General features: G+C 39.5%; 1 protein-coding gene across 1 annotated transcript in view; it reads right to left on the bottom strand.

Moving 5' to 3' along the window:
• Positions 1-2,738: 2,738 nt before the first annotated feature.
• The window catches only part of IMPG2 (interphotoreceptor matrix proteoglycan 2), a gene marked incomplete at its 3' end in the record, with an annotated part of 58,636 nt that continues 42,178 nt past the window's right edge, over positions 2,739-19,196 (bottom strand). Inside the window, exons 9-19 of the mRNA XM_082060439.1 lie at positions 19,118-19,176; positions 17,726-17,743; positions 15,462-15,706; positions 14,767-14,849; positions 10,650-10,974; positions 8,358-10,105; positions 7,247-7,466; positions 6,067-6,277; positions 4,121-4,309; positions 3,744-3,942; positions 2,739-2,822 (exon numbers count right to left, since the gene is read on the bottom strand). Coding sequence (XP_081916565.1) covers positions 2,739-2,822; positions 3,744-3,942; positions 4,121-4,309; positions 6,067-6,277; positions 7,247-7,466; positions 8,358-10,105; positions 10,650-10,974; positions 14,767-14,849; positions 15,462-15,706; positions 17,726-17,743; positions 19,118-19,176 — 3,381 coding nt within the window. The remainder of the gene's footprint in view (positions 2,823-3,743; positions 3,943-4,120; positions 4,310-6,066; positions 6,278-7,246; positions 7,467-8,357; positions 10,106-10,649; positions 10,975-14,766; positions 14,850-15,461; positions 15,707-17,725; positions 17,744-19,117; positions 19,177-19,196) is intronic.

Raw genomic sequence — 19,196 nt, forward strand, 5'->3', positions numbered from 1 at the left:
TCAATTCAGCTGTTTAGAAAAGCTTTAGGCTGACTTCTCCTTAAACAGGAATTCTACACTGACTTCCACTAAGCCAAGAAGAATCTCCTTTTTTCCCTTCCCCATAGGAAAGTGCTGCCATCCCTAATATGCATGCACTTAAATACCACAGCCTGATTTTGAAACAGAGCTCATGGCAGGCTATTGCCCAGTTCAGTAAAGAAAATTCAAATATTAGTTGGCTGAACTCAACACTGAGTAAACACTAAATGTATTTTTTAAAAGGATGGTCACAAATGCCACTGTAGGATTTAATCATTAAACTATTCATCTTTCTATTTCAACAATTAAATCCATTATGAAATTAAGCTAATAGGGAAATACACAACAAAAAAAAATACATATAAACTTATAAAATATTGAAGAAATTGTCTACATACAAAAGAAAAAGTCAATGTTAGTCACTTAAGCTTCACAGAACTTTTTGCACGCTAGAAGCCCCTTTGTGCCCCAGCTTGTGTGGCTGTTGGGAACAGCTGGAAAACCACCCACCGTGGCTTCCAGAGCACCACGCTGCGCTGCAGAAGCACTGAGCCCTGGCTGAGGCGTCGTGTGCCATCCCTGACAGGCAGGAGTGATGCTTGCTGTTGCGAGGAGCCTTTGGGGGGCCAGAAGGCTCAGTGCTATCCTCTGTTTTGCTAATGCCACACAACAAAATGTCCATCAGGCGTCTGTACACAAAAATGTATTTTTTTTTTTCTGGTGAGGTTTTGTTCGTGTTTATAATAGGAATTATTTCAAAAAATCCTAATGTCATCCTAGCACAATAGTGCTCCCCTACAAATCTTTTGTGTGCAAACCAAATATTTCTTTCCACTCATGCTTTATACCTGTGAAATTGCTACAGTAGCCTCAAGTGAGGGGACAAATGCCAGACAGGGGTTTTAAACGCGCATTTTATTTTGGTTGTGCATGTCTCTTCTCTTACCTGAGGAGATTTTTTTTTGCCTTGGTATACAAACTTTCACTGTCCATTTCAGAGTTAAGGAAAAATGAACTTTTGTAACCTCTGCCACTTCTGATCACCTCTTAAAAATGTCACTTTACACAGAAAAGCCAGAAGTAATTGAGATAAACGGACATCTGTACATTTTAGCCATTCATTTAGAAAACATCTGTATCCATCCATGCAATGTTAAGACTATAAGTAACTTTGCAGTTACATCTGAGCCCATTGCTATGGCAACAAGGTAGTCTTTATCTCCCACATGCATTCTACCAATTTCTTTTTCTCTTATAGCAGCTTCCTGAAATGAAAAACAGAAAAGCAATGATTAAGTTAGTCTCTTTCAAACATTGGATTCGGGGCTTATATGAGGCAGCCCTTACTACTTTCCAGCTGTGGAAAATTTAGACACTGATCCTTTTCAAGATGAAAAAATGAACAACTGACATGGAAAAATGTGAACTGCTGTTATTTTCAATTAAAAAAAAAAGAGTATAGCTGATGATCTTGGAATACAAGGTTTTTGCTACTGTAGCTATATTTAACAGGATCTCAAGGAGTTGTACTACAGTATCTTTCAAACTAACACAGCTGTAATTTGCTGCTTGCCACAGTGTAAATACAGTTGGTAGGACTGCGTTTGCTAATAATTAATTCCTTAATGGTCTTTTTCATTGGAAATATTCATCTAAGCATGCAGCTTGGGTTAATTGTTTGGAATTGTAAGCTTTCTATTGTGGTAGGTGCCCACCACACTAGACAGGATTGTACTAGTGCCACGTCTTGAGAATTCAAGATAAACTAACATGTTTTTAAAATTCCTGTTTTAAATAGAACACCAGGCAATACTCACTACAGCAGAAGAGTTAAGAAGGTTCTATATGTGATTTTAAGGACCTAAATTGTTGTCAGTTCTTCTCTGACACCCAGTAACTTTGGGATTCCTCTTCACTGCTTTTAACATACTTTCTAATGCTATCCACTTTTGACACTGATTACTTTAAGTACTTTAAAAGGGTTGAACATTTCAGAAATAATGTTGAAATCTTAACCTTCACCATGAGCCAGCAATGTGCCCTTGTGGCCAAGAAGGCCAATGGTACATGGGGTGCATTAGGAAGAGTGTGACCAGCAGGTCAAGGGAGGTTTTCCTCCCCCTCTGCTCTGCCCTGGTGAGGCTGCATCTTGAGTACTGGGTCCAGTTCTGGGTTCCCCAATTTAAGAAGGACAAAGTACTACTGGAGGGAGTCCTTTATGAGGAAAGACAGAGAGCTGGGTCTGTTCAGCCTGGAGAAGAGAAGGCTGAGAGAAGATCTCATCAATGCTTACAAGTATCTCAAGTGTCGATGTCAAGAAGATGAGACCAGACTCCTTTCAGTGATGCCCAACAATAGGATGAGGGGCAACAGGCATAGACTGAAGCATGGAAGGTTCCGTCTAAACATGAGGAGAAATTTCTTTACTTTGAGGGTGCCAGAGCACTGGAACAGGCTGCCCAGAGAGGTTGTGGAGTCTCCTCCTCTGGAGACATTCAAAACCTGCCTGGACACATTCCTGTGTGATCTGCTCTGGGTGAACTTGCTTTAGCAGGTGAGTTGGACTAGATAATTTCCAGAGGTCCCATTCGACCCCAACCATTCTGTGATTCTTTGTAGCCTCTAGCATCCCAGCATTTCTAGACCCTTCATGTGAAAAATACAGTAAAGGCCACAAGAGAAAATATCAAAGAAGTTATCCAGACAAGACATTTCACTCACATTTGATGCTGCCTAACAAATTCTGCAAATTGACGGTCTTTAGCGTAGAGCTCTATAATTCGAATTCTGTCCTGAATTTCCTAGAATACAAGAAACACAATTGTAAGTACATAACAGAAATTAGAATACTACTAATATTAGAGAACAGAAATAAAAATACTACTGAAATAACTAATTTCTGGGTTTGGAGAAATTAAACTCTTTTGCTTTGCTACTTCAAGGAGTAGAGCTTGAAATTGGGTATACCAATAGTAAAATTCTTTATGCCTTTTTCTTTTTTTTTTTTTTTTTAAGTGAAGCATTTCATTGGAGTCCAGCAATACTTTACTTTAAAATCAAAACCAGGGGTTGGACAGAGTGTGGCCTTTCAACAGGCTTTAACAAAACCATTTATCTTTCATAGATACTTGGCCTACAAACCCAGCTGCAGGCTGGGTTCACACCTCTCACAGTTGCTCAAGGATTTGTGGTTAGTTCTTGGATGTGAATCACTTTCTCTTTAGCTTTCTAGAGTAAACCCTTGATACTGTGTATACAGGAAGGAAGGAGAAGGATGTGATCTAACTTGCAGATTATAGAAAGACCTAAACTTTAAAAAAAAAAAAAAAATTAAAAAAAAAAAACCCAACACTGTAAAAAGGCCTGGATGTGCCACGTTTTAACTGTATAACTACTCTTACATGAGGTAATTGGCACTAAAAGCTAAAGGCTGTGTCAAGCAATATAGCAGCAAACCTCCCCAACTCCCAGTCAACTCCTTCATCATATGAAATTCATTACAGGTCAGAACACACCCACTCCTTTCTCTATACCTAAGAGCAAGCAGGCAAAGAAATCCTTACTCTCTTCTCTTAAATAAATGCAAGAGTCATAGTTGCAACTCATTTATCCAGTGCACAGATGCTGGGGAAAGATTGGGCCCACCTCTCAGGTTACAGGTGCAGAATAAGCTTATTGTTCACATGATCTTTTCCATGCCACTGTGAAAACAAGGCATTTACCTCCTTAGTAAGCTCACTGTTTTCATAAATGTGCCTGATCTCTTCACTGCTGTAGTCTGTGGATGTCTCTGCACTGGTAGAACTGTAGGATGTTAGCTGAGGGTATCTCCGGTAATAATGGCTGTAGCCAGTCGTATCACTTTCATACATGGGGTTGTATTTAACTGCGTTCTCAATGGAGGAGAGGCTGTCACCCTGCCTGGGGGAGCAATAAACAAACTGTGAGCTTCTCTGCAGCCTGGAAGGGCAGCAGATAGAGTAAGGATGGCTGGCATTTGGAGGCACCTGTTGCTTGTCGACTGTGTGATATGAGATTTACAACAGCATTATCCTTATGGTAGCAGATATGTTTCAAAATATTAGATGGTGTCACTTACCCCTGCGAGTCCTCAGTGTCACTTTTTGTGTACTGGTCTCGAAGGGTCCTGGCCAAGAAGAAGATGACAGCAGATGCCACCAGAAGGAATCCTGCCACAGAAGCAATTGCAATACCCACAACCAGTGGCTCAGACACATATTCTTCACAGTGCTCCCCTCTGTACCACCAGTTCTCTCCCACACGACACCTGCAACAAAGAAACATGGGGAAATTAGACACCAGTAAAAGCTTTGATTAATGCAAAGGTATTTAACCTTCTGTTAGGACATGCCCTCAGTTAAGTCACCTCAATAAATTCCTTTGCATGTTCAAGCATCAACTTTTTTTAATCATTGTTGTTGTGAACAGCCTTTTGGTATGGAATCATAGAATAGTTTGGGTTGGAAGGGACCTTCAGAGGTCATCTAGTCCAACCCCCCTGCAATGAGCAGGGACATCTTCAACTAGATCAGGTTGCTCAGAGCCCCATCCAGCCTGGCCTGGAATGTCTCGAGGGATGGGGCATCTACCACCTCTCTGGGCAACCTGTGCCAGTGTTTCACCACTTTTATTACAAAAAATTTCTTCCTCATGTCTAGTCTGAATCTCCACTCTTTTAGTTTAAAGCCATTACCCCTTGTCCTATCACAACAGGCCTTGCTAAACAGTCTGTCCCCATCTTTCTTATAGGCCCCTTTAAGCATTGAAAGGCCACAGTAAGGTCTCCTCAGAGCCTTCTCTTCCCCAGGCTGAACAACCGTAGTTACTGAATTGAGTGATGATAGGTAAAATAATAAAAGGATAATGCATTTGTGGTGGGAAAAGCCTGTGTTTTTTGCAATTTAGAGTATGCTGTGATGCATTAAAATGGTGGAAGGTGTTCAGACTAAGTAAAAAGTTATGCCTTGATTGAACCTTGCACATGACACTGTAGAGGTAGAGAGCAGTTGTCTTGGTCATCTTGTAATGTAAATACAAATGAAGGTGTGTTAAACAAGCAGAATGCTTATAGTGTGGTGAACTCCACAATGGTTAGTTAAATAAATACATAAAATAAATTACTTGAAGGATGTGTGCACTCAAGAGTGCCTCTTTGGAATAGTTGCCCAAAGCAGCATTCTGTATTTCTGCCTTGCTCTGGTTTTGAACATGAGAACTTTAATGTTAATACTGACTTTAAATATACCAGTAAAAAGAATATATTTGCCTAATGAGTGTTTGGGAGTTCTTGCTATAAAAACCCAAGGAATTGTAAGACATATGACCACTCAAAGCAATGAACCATATTAATAAGAAACATCAGTAAATTAAGTCTTCTAACATAAATATCTGAAATAGTTTCTGAAAGTAGTATGCAATACTTTATATTTTTCAAATAGTTCTTAATAAATGCTTGCTGGAGCATGCCTGAGTTCTTATGCTTCTAATTTAAATTATTATACAAATATGGTAAAGTTTATAGTACATCTGTGATAGTACCCATTTTTGTAGCTTTGAAAACATTATTTCTCCTGTTAACTGCTAGGACTCTAATACCGACTTCAGAGAAGTTCTAGGTAAGCTTTAAAAGAAAAATCACATGAAGTAACATAAATAATAGCTATTAGTAGAAACATTTTTTTTGCTCCTACCTTTTGTTGATAGGTATAGATATTAAAAAAAAAGTGATTTGAACAACTGAGTATGTTCCATTACACGATTTTCCCTAATTAGTTTTATTTCCTGATGCTTCCATTCTATTAAAGAAGTATGTTACTGTCTCATTTCCAATAAATACATAGGAAAAATAATGTTAATATTGGGACCTCCACTCAGCAGCATAACATTAAAGATAATGGTTATCATCTTGCTTGTTACACATTATCTTACACAATTTTGCACGAATGTTGTCGAATGCTACAAGAGATAAGACAATAATGGCTTTTCATATGGGAAGCACACACTTCAAAGAACAGGATGACCTACCTACAGATGGCCCCTTGCCCAGGGCTTATGTCACACTTCCCATCATTCAGGCAGAAGTTTGGTTGCAGATCACAAATGCTGTTGCACGGCAGCCCTTCAATGCTTAGGTAGCCAGGATTGCAGACACACTCAGCTTCCCCGCTCCAGCGATTTACTAAGCATTCTGAGAACTCATTGCAGGCCTGGAACTTGCAAGGGTCTGCTTGCTCACCTGAGAACACACAAAGCAGAAAATATTAATGATACAGGAGAACCTTAACTGAGGCAAACCGCTGGCTGCCTGCTGCCATTTTCTCTAATGGTCTCTTAGATAAAATAACACACAAGAACCCAGTATGTGAGTTTCCAGTGTAACAAAAGGGTCTGCTAAGGTAAACAAGAGCTTGGAAGTGTTGTTCATCTCTGTCTTCACAGTGCATGTCAGTGGTGTGGCTAAGACCACCCAACAAGCCAATCAAAAAAGCAAGAATAAAGTGTTATTTTTCTTAGTGGAATGTACAGCACCTCAGATGTTCTCTTGTCTGCTGGAACTATATTTTGCAAATGAGTAAAACACAGCTGATCTTCAGTATTTCTTGTTACAGAAAATCAATGCAGTATACAGGAAAGGACAAGGGGTCTTCAAACACTCAGCATCTACCGTGAGGTGATTTGCCTTTGCAAGGAACAGAAGCATTTGTGATATCTCTACTTGGCTAACTTGGACTGGGAAAAAGCTTTCTCCCTGTATCAGAGGAGTGAACTAAGAAGGCCTGTAACCTTTTCATGCAAACAAGACATTACTACAAGAGTAAGGCAGCAGCTGCTACCTGTGCAGATGCCTACCTGGCAGCTGCATTACCACCTGTGGGAAAGATCACATGCACCACTGTTCTCACTGACCAGCCTTCCCCCTCTCCAGTGAAAGCACAGCAGTATTATATAGAGTATTACACAAGCCGGTTTTGTGCCCATATTCCTATAAGAGACCCATATAGTTTGCCCACTTCAGGTCCCACTTTGATTTTTGTCTCTAGTCCCTTAACAAATTTTTTGTTTGTTTGTAAAAGACTGTCTTTCTAAAGCCCAGCCTATGAAAAGCAGCGGGCAGTCTCTGAGCTGCTGGGATCCTTAGTAAGTTCTTAAAGCAGAAGTTGCTCTAAATCCCTTGCTCCAAACTGCATTTTTCTGCCATCCATACCTGATTCCACATCCAGGGAGTATTTATCAATAGCCAGGTTCATGGTGTGATATGCGGTGTTGCAGAAGTCTTCCAGGATCAAGTACACAGCGTTGGTGACATTCCGAGGCACAGGTTTGGCAAATTTCATTCGACTGTTCACCACGATGCTGCCATTTCTGAAGTTCAGGATTTCCAGATTCTGGAAGCCCGTCAGATTTGACTGAAGGTAGGGCACCAGCTGCAACACAGGGGATGTGACAAAATAGCTGAATCTTTGAATCTCTACTCAAGCCAGTTGCACTGTTATTGCTTCAGACAGCAGGAGCAATTTATTTTATCCAAATCCCACAGCAAGGGCATTAAAACTTTACCCGGTGGAGGCTCATGCTGGCAGCTTGCCAGGACCCTGAGTACTTCAGACAGCTCTTAAGAGTACACCCATTTTCAGGCAGTTTCCAAAAATTTATGATTCAAAAATATAGTTCTTGGGACATACATGGTGCTCTCCCTTGATGTAAGCATCTGGCACACTTGCTGTACTACAGAGTATTTCCTTTGAGCATGTCCCCCTTCCCTCTCTCCTTTACTCCCTTCATCTTCCACAACAAAATATTCATTTCAGTCAGGAGAGGGGAATTTCCCAGTTAAAAGTTGACAGTTTTTGTTGTATAACTCCTGTGAGGCTCTGCTAGCCATCAGTTTAGGAACAGCTTAGCCCCTGGAACTACCTTGTACTCTACAATGAGTTGAATGTGCTGCAGAAAAGTTACCTTGTCATAGCCTCCATTTATTTACTTTCTCCTTATAGGCTAAATGCAGAGCACTCTAGAAGCAAGTAAAGGGGGTCATTGTAGTGAGTTCATCTGCACTGCTACATTTATTGACACCAGCTGAGCATCTGGCCCACAGGGTTAAAAAGTTACGCTTTGGAGAGACTACTGACTGAATAAAAGACAAACACCACACCCTACCCCACCCATTTCCAGACAGAATTTTCCCATGGAGATAACACAATATCTGTAAACACCAGTCTTGAGCTGCTCTCTGCAAAAGAGAGCCAACAAACTACTATTTACCAACAATTTTTGTCAATCTGGCAGTGGACACTGAATATAGAAGTGATCCTTACCAGTTCCAAGAATCGCTGTTCCAGCGCTTTGTACTCAGGGGAGTTTTTATTAAACAGATCCTCTGAAAACATCATGTTGGTTACCCGAAGACTGAAAAACACAACTAGAGCTCGTGATGGGATGGGAGTACTACTGCGATTTTCATGTGTGGCCCAAGCCACGCTGGCCATCTCTGTGGAGTGGACACGAGTTGTTAGCTCCACATGACTTTCAGTCATGCTCCTTCCCCCCTCAGTCAGCTCAGGAGAAAAGTGGACAGTGCTCACACGATCCAGGTCCACTGAAATGTCCAGGACTCTTGTTGTTCCATCTCCCAGCTTTGTTGAGGTAGCTACAGATGATGACACCGTGGATCCCACAGGAGGGAGATGGGACAGAAGCTCAGTGCTTGTTTCTACACTCACTGTTACATGAGGGTTCATAGCAGTGCTGAAGCTCATGGAACCACGCATGTCATGGTCTATACCACCCTGTACGGCAAAGCCATCTAGAACAGTGGTCTGATCTAGTACAGGAGGAGCTGCAGTTGCAACTTGAGTGGCAGTTGGCATTGCTGATTGCACTGTCTGATCTAATGAGTTTTCTAGTGCTCTGTCAGTAGGCCAAGTATCAGCTGGTTTCTTCACTGCTGATCCAGTAGTGTCTTGGCCTGCCAATGATGAATCTAGGGTTTGCTGCTCTTCTGTGGAAGTATCAGGGTTTACCATGGAAGGATCTGCAGTCAGAATAGTTTCTGAAGAGCTTGTGTCCAAGTGGCCTATTGTAGCAGCTTCAGTTACATCTGTCTGCCCTACTGTGAATATTTCTTCTACCATTGTCCTGTCTTCCTTTTGGTGTTCAACTGCTTCAGAAACAATGTTCTGACCTACACTGGACTCTTCAGGTTGCTCCATACCGACAGTCCCTGTAGATGTAAGGAGGCTATCTTCCACAGGCGGGCCTGTATTGTGTGGTGAGACAGGTCCCTCTCCAGTTGGCATGTCTACAAAGAAATGGTCCACTGAAGGCTCTGAAACAACGGATGGTTTAACAGAAGAAGAATCATACGTGCTCAGTGTTTCTGTCTGTGTAGATGGTTCCACATATGATGGCTCTTCTGTCTGTAACAGAGGTACCTGCTGCGTTGTAGTCTCTGGAAAGACAAATATTTCAGACTCATCAAGGAAATCATCTTTTATATTGGCCAAACCTTCATTCTCATCTTTGGAAGGAACATCATCTAATTTGTTACCAGAGTTAAGGATATAGTCTAAGATCATGCCTTCAGGAATATCCTCAGTTCTGATTAACAAAGACCCATTGTCATCTTCAAGCCAGCTATCAGGACTAGGGTAGAAAACTGGTTCCAGTGTTGCTTCTTCCCAAGGCCAAATATTTGGTTCAATTTCTTTTCCTGAACCGTCAAAAGCTGAACCAGAGCCCTCATCATATATAACTCTATCTCCAAGATATATATCAGTTTCATCTTCCACAGGGTGTACTTCTAAGGGCAAAGGAATTTCTTCCACAGACTTAGGCAACACAGAGTCTGCATTGTTACTGTCTGCAGGACTGCCCTGAGTTACATCTTCCTTCTCAGCAGATACTGTTTCTTTAATATCAGTCTCCATGGCTGATGAAGAGGCCACTGTTGGTGCAGAAAGCAGAGGAACTGCATAATCATCTGTAGATGGAAGTTCTTCAGGCACAAGGTGAGGAGGACTTGAAGGCAAAAGAAATTCTTCAGATAGTCCAGTATCTTCAAACACTAAACATGAAAACAAATTTCCAATTAGTTGTTGTTTATGATAAAAGGTGTCAAATTCCATTCATTTTATAGCTTGTAGATCTGTATTCAGCATGTTTGCCATGATATATCCTGGCCTTTGTATGCCAAAGTCAGAGGACCCCTGTTGATGAAACCCACTTTTCATTCAGATATTCTATGGGCCAAGTCAAGACTGCAGAGTAAGCAGTAAAGCAGTAACTGTGTGACACATCCTTAGGGTAGTCACTCTGCTTCAGAGATCAGTTATCACCCAAACATGCCCTGTACGAAAATACTTCTGTACAATTAAACAAGTTTCATGTGTGTACCATTTCCCAAAGGGATAAACAGGCATAATTGGCTGTTACAACCATTTTACATTAGCATATTGTTCATGGATACACATACACAGGAAAGGTAAAAACTATCAGAGAAACATATACAAACTTTTAGACCATTCTGAAAAGTCATTTTGGTGAACTATACCTTTGGTGACAATGAGGAAGCATCCAAATTTAAGCTTCAGTTAATGTCATTAACTCACCATCTAAAGAATTGGAGGCTGGAAGCCATTCCAGAGTGTCCACAGAATCATGCTCTAACACTGGTGCAGTGACCAAATGAGGAGTCCGATTCCCATCCTCTAAATTCAGCCCATCAGGCAAAGAAGTGACGTCAGCTTCTGAGGAGAGTGGAGCTTCAGGTGCCAAACTGGCCTGAGAGTCCAGATTTTCTGGTCTTGGCCAGATTTCATTGTCATTGGACTGTTCACTCTCTGAAGTGGAATCTGGTTTGATGAAATCAAAGGGCAAGGTATTGCTGACAGTTGATTCATCTGCTGAAGGCCGTTCAGCTAAAAAGGTGCTGTCCTGGAACATAAACTCACTATTAATATTTTGACTACTACAAGGGAAGCATTGGCTGTTACCTTGGGCTGAGCACATAGAGGGTATCAGCAGCAGCCAACAGCAAAATCTGGTATTGCTGCCTCCTGCCTTTGTGAGAAAGTAATGCACAGAAGCAGGAGGGGCCAAACTGTGAGGACTGACAAATATATACCTTTTGCTAATCATATGCAATGTATACGTAAAATGCACATCACTGTGACATACATTTCATGTCTGGTCATGTCCACTAAAAAGGGAAAGAAGCCATTCAGATTGTTTGGAGTTCAGCTTCAATTAGAGATTTACCATCCATAACCACCCCATCTCCTTTCAGTAAAGACTAAAAAAAAAAATGGATCTGTCCATTTCTAATTAAGCCAAAGATAAATGTAGTGCCTGCCTTCCTAAAGCACGAAGAGGTCTTAGCAGCTATCATTGATCAGCTACAGAATCAATACAGTAATTATAATATCATAGTTACTATGATACATAAAACAGTTTAGAAACTGAACTAGAATGTATGCATGCCCTGTGGTCCTGTGTTGCTATCTTTTAGCATGTGAGTATGAGAAACCAGGAGGGAAACAAAGACCATAATGTAAAGAAGAACGTATAGAACCTGAAATAACTTTAGTGTCAAAACTGAGATGCCTGTGCAGAAAAACAACTCTATCGGCCATACTGATGAACAACAAAGACTATGCACAATGAATTTGCAAATTGTTTGAAATGTGAAAAAATAATTTGTTTTTCAATCTCCTTTTGCACATGGTTTACTTACTGCTCCATACCCCAATCATTATTTGGTTTACAGCTAGAATACTTAGCACATTTCATCTTTGAAAATCAATCTACTACCACGATGTCCCATGAGATAATTATATTAGGAAAAGATAATGAAGAGATTAAGTTATCTGATCAAGGCTACAAAAGGAAGCTAAAAGCCTAAAACCCAGGAATCAGTGCTTCGCGTGGATATCAGTGCTGTGCAATAGTCTCAGGAGGACAAAAAATAACCTTGGGGTATGAAAAACTGCCAAACACTTTCAAGAAGCAGCAGCTAAGAACTAACCAGCTCCTGATGGTGACTAGTAAAGTTAAGTGGGCAGTGGACACAGGTTTCTGTGATATGTATTACAGTTCAAAACCATTGTAACTATTTCTGTAACTCACCATTCCTGTCTAATCTTTTTCTTTTACTTGACCAGCATGAGTAACAAGGAGAGTCCAAATACTTGACAATTTGAAATTTTACTTCTGGTTAAAATGTGAGGGAATTAAATTTTCAACTTCATTCAAACTGCATTTGAATGCTTTGGTAACGAGCCATTTAAGGTATTCTTACTTAATTATTTGTCTACCTGTATTGATCACATTTTTATAGCCAGTTGTTATGCCACCAGAGTCTCCTCACATTTTTTAATTATATGGTAACAAAGACATGTGCTCCAGCAATTATCTTTTTTGGCAAAATTGACCACTATAAATAAAGCTGTAAAAAAAGTTACTGTGCAAGACTAGAAACAAATGACACACATAAATTCCATAAAGAATGAATAATGACTACCAGCAATAGCTTCTCAATACTTTTTTTTTTAATGTGAACATTCAGTTGCCAGGGATTGCACTTCATCATTTATTTGAATGTGGATAGATGTTCCTATGACAACTAACATTATTCAAAGATTCTTGTTACAGTGCAATATATTATATTAACAAGTTTAATATCATATTGGCAAGTTCTGGTTTTTGCTAACGTCTTTTGAAAGGCTTACAAATATGACAGATGACTGCAAACACAGAACCCCCTCCCTGATTTTCCATTTTCTGCTGCCAGAAAGGCATTGTATTCAGCACGCTAGAGCATTTTACCTGTTACAGCTCAGAAGAAATAACAAGAAAATACAGATTTCAAAAACTAGACTTGATTTTTTTTCTTCACTTTTTAAGAGATCTGTAAAACTCGAAGGAAAGAATTAATGATTAGTTGGTATGATCTGCTAGCAATTAGATGGTGAAGTCATGATAGTCCCACATTATGCCATGACTATGTATGGTAATACAAATCCAACTTATTCTCAAATCAGCTAGGAAAAATAATAGCAAAAATCTTTTTCATAGGAAACAGTTCAACTTAACAGTACCTACTTGAACCATAAAGGTTTGGCATCTATGGAAGCAACTGACTAATCATTTCAGCCTTGTTTACTTTTTAAGCATGTTTATGATTTTTCTGAAATTTATCTGAAATTACTTCCCAAATTATCTGTGTATTACAGGTTGTACACAGCTGTTTTTTGGATATACTCAATATCTTTTACATAACTGGAGTTTTTGACTGAAGACGTAGATGACATTATTATTCATAGTCCATGATGAGAAAATGTAACTTCCAGAAATTTTTCTTGCACATACTAGTCCCTAAAATGGGTTTAAAACTAGTGCAAAGCTACTTCTACTCTAAAGTCTTCTTGCCTGCACATCTGCCAGAGTATCCACAGATAGCATGTAAAGAGGGCAGAATTCTTTGTCTTACTAAAATAAACTTCTGCAACATTTCAATCTAGTTAGATAGCTCTAGTAAAGAGAAAGCCGTTTCCTGAAAGTTAAGTTCATGTTTATCCACACCATTTTTAAGACATTTACGGCAAATCCATATGAATTTACATTTTAGACCTCAATTATTAGTTTTTAAAATGCAGGGAAAACTAGCCTGAAACTAAGGATATTACACCAGTGACTGTTCTAACAAGAATATTTGGGTTCTGTGAAGTCACTGAGAATTCTGCTTCCATAAAAATTACAGAAGTTGGCTTGAAATTAAATGTGTCTGTGTTCACAATATTATCTCATAATGAACTTAGTGAAAGCCTAGCATCAAGCATAGGTAGATTTGGATTTTATGGCATGAACTGAGCTCATTTCTTCTTGGGAGGCATGCCTGCATTACACAACAGAGTGCAGAGCAGAAACCTACTGGATAAATCCTTAAGCCCAGACAATGCTCCACTATTCAGAAATTCTAGCTCTTTGCAGAAGTAATTAACTCAATCTCGGCCTTGCTGGCACCTCACTTGATATCTCTGCTTAAAGCCCCATTGCATTGTACAGACATGGGGATACTAACGCTACAGCAATACTAAGTTTCCTGCCCAATGGGGAACTTTAGTCTACGTCCTTGATTGTTGGAGAGGTAATCACATGAGATAATTGTGATTTCAAAAGGAAAAAAAAAAAAAAGTAACCACTGGCTTTCATTTTTCTTTGTTTCCTTTGCTGGCATTAAGGGGACGGACATCACTTTAAAACTGAACTGAGAACTTTCAGTGAAAGCAGTAAAATAATAGAAGGAGCATATGAAACTGACCATTTTATCTCTTCTAGCTGCCAGCTTTACTGCTTACATCTGTTTCTTGCTTTCCAAAGAAAGGTAGTATTGTGGGGACAATCATGTCTTTAGAGCAATTTACAGCTTAAACATTATGAAAGAATCAGACAAAGGAAGCCTAAGAAGCAAGACCTGGGTGGACAGCCAGGAACATGGTACTGCTATGTAATAGAAGATGATCACAGAAAATTGTTGTGCAACAGCTATCACATTATCAGATGAGAGATTTCATCAGAGGGTTTTCTCCAGTATATGGTGTGCTTTCATTACTACTGATTCTGCATGATCAACAGGATAGAGAAGCTCTGTGTGCTGGCAGTAATTCAGACTTGCTGAGTTAAGCGGTTCTAATGTGTTCAAAGGCCACTGCTCAGAACCATACTCACATCGAACTCTGTGCGTTCCAGCACAACGGGATGCTCAGTAATCCAGGATGGGTCATCTTCTGTCGGGTGTAGTATTTCTTTCACTGTGGAAATATAAATACTTGGGATATAAAGGCTGCAGTAGCAGTGTGAGGAAGCTATTTTGGAAGACTGACTGAAAAACCCTCCCTCATCTCAGATTTGTGAGTAAAATCTTTTCAAAAAGTTTGCCAGAGAGATTTTGCTTCTGGAAACACCCCCGGATCACTGACAGGAAGTACAGAGAGAAGATGAGAACAGCACTCCTCCACTACCTCTGCCTGGAACGTTGAATATCCAGCAATAAACCAGGTAATTCCTTTGTGCTGCTCAAGGCCAACACAGAGCTGCTAAGCTGATGGTCATCTTGGTGCAAGATGCATCATGTGAAACACATTTTCCCTTCTATTCCTGTTAATTGTTGAAGTATTACTGAAATTGCATATCACAAAGCTTGGTGTCAAAAATAGGCTACTCTAATGCACTGAGACTGGGATACTACTGCTCCAGACTTGATCTGGTTAAGATCAGAAAAAAAAACAAGCTACGACACAGTTGGTTTTGTTTTTTCTTTTTAATTAGTCAGAGGACAGCTGAATAATTCACTCATCTCTGAGATTTATTTTATGAGATTTCAGATGTATGTGGCCCATCAGTGTGTCAAAATTAATACCCACCATTAGTAAGCTGGAGAGAGTTAGGGTCTAATGACAAGGAAATGTTTTCAAGCAAGGCATTTTTCTGGAGGATTTCAGCAATATAATCTCGGAAATCACTGATGGTGTACACAACAGTTGGATTATCCTCTATGCCCATGAAGGAGTTGTCCTCCACCTTGTTGGAATGAAGGTTAATCAGGTCCCAGGTGGCATTGCTGATAGCTTTTCCATCAAATGTAACAGCATAGTGAACTTCCACCCCACTTCAGTTGTATAAAGAGAAAGAGAACACAGATGAAAGATCCAAAGTTTTCCATCATGTAGCAAACACTATGATATTTTTCCCCCAAGAACCTGTGTCCATACCCTTTTTTAAAAATAAAAATACATTGTTTTAAACAATTCGAGATACAAAAAAATAATTCTTTTCACACTTGTGTCTGCCTGCCTGCCTGTGTTTTCCACCCCTTCAGAGCTGTCAAGGAAAAGGCTACCAGAACCCACCATCTGGTCTGGTCCCAGCCCTGTGTTTCTACTAGTGAATGGTAGACAGATCACAAGCAGACCAAAACTTTGGCTTTCTGACAGCATTATTCATGGGCCCACCAACATCCAGTGGTGTGAGTGATGACCTTAAGATAATGCAAATGATGGGAATGGCTCTGAGGTACCAACACAGCCATGAAAACCAGGCTGTATATAGGCAGCAATTCACAGGAGCAAGAGGGAGCCCTGATCACTCTCACTGTGCAGTGTCAATATGCTTGAAATAATGTCTTTAGTAGTAATAAAATAGTAATTAACACAGTTTATAATTGGGAACACTTTTCTAGACTTATTTGATAATTTGTTCTTTAAAAAGGCTTTGTATCTGTGTACAGCTTTGCTTTTTCATATTAACCTCCATTTTCTAAATTTGCTTTTCCTGAATATGTCCCACATTTCCCACATGACAGCATAGGTAGCAATCAGATTTACCATACATTGGGCATAAACACAAGGGACCTTTAGAAAATATAAAATATTTTGGCTGTACATGGAGCACAGCAAGAAAATGAAGTAATCTATGAAGTGTTAGAAAAATGTGCTCCAAAGACAGGTTTTCCTCATTCCACAGAGCTGGACTGGGTTGCTGAAGTAATGGCTCTGTTCAGAGAAGTCTCTAAAAGCCCAGCACCAGATATAAGACAGACAGAAGCAGCAAACACCCTGACTACGCCCAGCAGCCTGCTGGAGTTTTGCTGCTCACTCTGCCATTGAAATGAGCCCAGCACAGGCTCACCATGGGCGCCAACAATCAGCAGAGGAAATAAAAAAGGACAGCAGTGGTGAAAAAGGCACCACAGAGGTGGAATACAGCATGCTCCTCAAAAGTAACATTTAGACTTAATACAGCTGTTCTGTCAGTTGCAGTTAATAATTCCTAACTAATAACAATGACACCTTCATCTGTCTGGAAGCAGCTAAAACATCTGGTACTTGGAACACAACCTTTGCAAATAGTTTCATGCATCTCGGCCTGCAGAAGTGCAGAGTAGAGGATGGCTCTGAGTCACTACTGTTTGTGAAGAGATGTGTGTTTTCTAACCTTTCTTCTAAAATTAAAGTTCTCTGTTAAACTATGGAAGCTGCTTACACATTTGCTGAGAAATACACACACAAAAAATAATACATCTAGTAAGTTAAAGGCTGCAGTTCATTTTCTGTCTTGTGAAATTCTTAAAACGATACCAAAGGAAGAAAATTTTGGATGCTTAACCTGCATATGTCTAACAAAATCAAGTCCAGACTGACACCATCTTCTGCTAAGGAACATTAGTAAAACTACTGCTAAAATGTGCAGCACCTCTGGCCTTGAAATAGCTAAGCAAGCCGCTTTTCCTGGAAAACTCTGCTTTTCTTACCTACTTTAATTTCTATAATAATAATCATCATATATCTCTCCAAGACTTTGCTGCAAAGTATTAAGACCTTGAGCTATCATTAAGAAGTTTTGCTTTCTTCACACAAGAGACTCCTATACACAAGTTAGGCCAGACTTATGTTTAGGAAGACTTTCAACAAGTAGCATTTTATGATTAGGACTTAAATAAGAAAATCAGGTTTATCCGTAATCAAAACAGAGCAGTTACAGTTTCTGGTAGAAGTCCCTCACATACTATTTATGCTGGATAACAATCTCAGTCTGGAGCCAAAACTACAAATCCCCAAAACAGTGTCCTCCAGCTAAACATATTTTTCCATGTGTTTTATGGCAATATATATTTAAAAGTTGTCTTTACCTGTCGTCCTCAGGAGAGCTAAATATAGAAACAAAACAAAACATAACAGCAAAACCTGTTAAATCAACGCTATAATTTCCTTTAAGTCTTCTATCTTTGAAAAATTTGCTTGGGCATTCTACAGCGCACACAAAAAATTTGAAAAACCACACACAGCAAAATGGTTATAAGTTGCATAGTTATTCTGCTACATAACACACTGCTCTGCTTTTACTGAACTGAGATATTTCCAATCGATCACAAGAAATCAGCAGAGCAGAGCCATCTCATCTTACTGCAAATAATGCAGTTAAATTGCTGTCAGTACCAAGAGAATCAGGGGTCACTAATTCTACTTAAGCGTTACATTTACAAACACTTTTTTTGTCATGCACAGCAAAGCACACACCTCTTGTATTCTGCCAGAGATGCCAACGTTTTGTCTTCTCAAAGGAACTAAGAGCTTGCAAATGCATTGGACTGCAAATACCAAGGTGGAAGGGTTTGCTACCTGCCAGGCTGGAAACTAAATGCAGTCTAGAGTTCTAACCAGAAAACATTTCTCACTATAGCTGCTTTGTTACTTGTGTGTATTATACCTAGAAAATTCCAGCCAATAAATTCTAAGAAACACAGCTTACAGAGTCTCAAAACACAATTTAGATTAACTTATGAACAGTCTCATTAGATACTGAAAGTGATATATGATTTATTCAAGAAAAATCATAATCTGTGACCCCAAAACTCAGGAATCAAATGTTTGATACATAATACATGGGATCCCTTTTTTTCCCAAATTAGCTTAAAATGTCATTCTAAGCACAAATTTATTTGAGGAAACTAGTCTTTAAAAATATTTATAAGAACAGAGTTAAAACACCCAACTCATTTGTCAAATTATTCACTGGCCTTTGCTTTCATCAATGGGAGAAAGACTTTTACATATTTCAAACACCAGTCTTTAGAGTCATCCCAAATTAACATTAAGAAATTGGAAAAAAAAAATAAATACATTTTTCAAAAAAGGTTTCTGTGTTCTTTCTTGTTTAATACCAGGGCAGGTCAACAGTATTGAAGAAGTATCAGATAGTAATTTTACATTAGAAAAGACCTCTCCTAATTTTAGGATAGAATATTGAATATGAATGCCTTGTCATAAAAGCAAGGCAAGCATATCTATTCCCTGATGGATGCCAGGAGCAGAAGAGAGATGATTACACTTACACATGGTTCTGTATTTCTATTTCAGCCTCTGTATATAGAGGTACCAACATGAAAGCGCCTGTCCTTTGGTTAACACATCCTACAAACTCCCACACACATGCCCGACATTCTTGCGAGTGTGGTGCAAGCACACTGCACCATCGTACATGCTCAGTTTCAATCACCATGTATGGATCAGTATCTTTTTACCTGTAATCCAGGACATGGATGCTTTTGTATCCAGGTAGTCCTTCAAACACACTTTTGATCTATTTTAAGAGGAAAACAA

The sequence above is a fragment of the Streptopelia decaocto genome (genome assembly GCF_964273445.1).
Source record: "Streptopelia decaocto genome assembly, chromosome: 1".
Lineage (NCBI taxonomy): Eukaryota > Metazoa > Chordata > Aves > Columbiformes > Columbidae > Streptopelia > Streptopelia decaocto.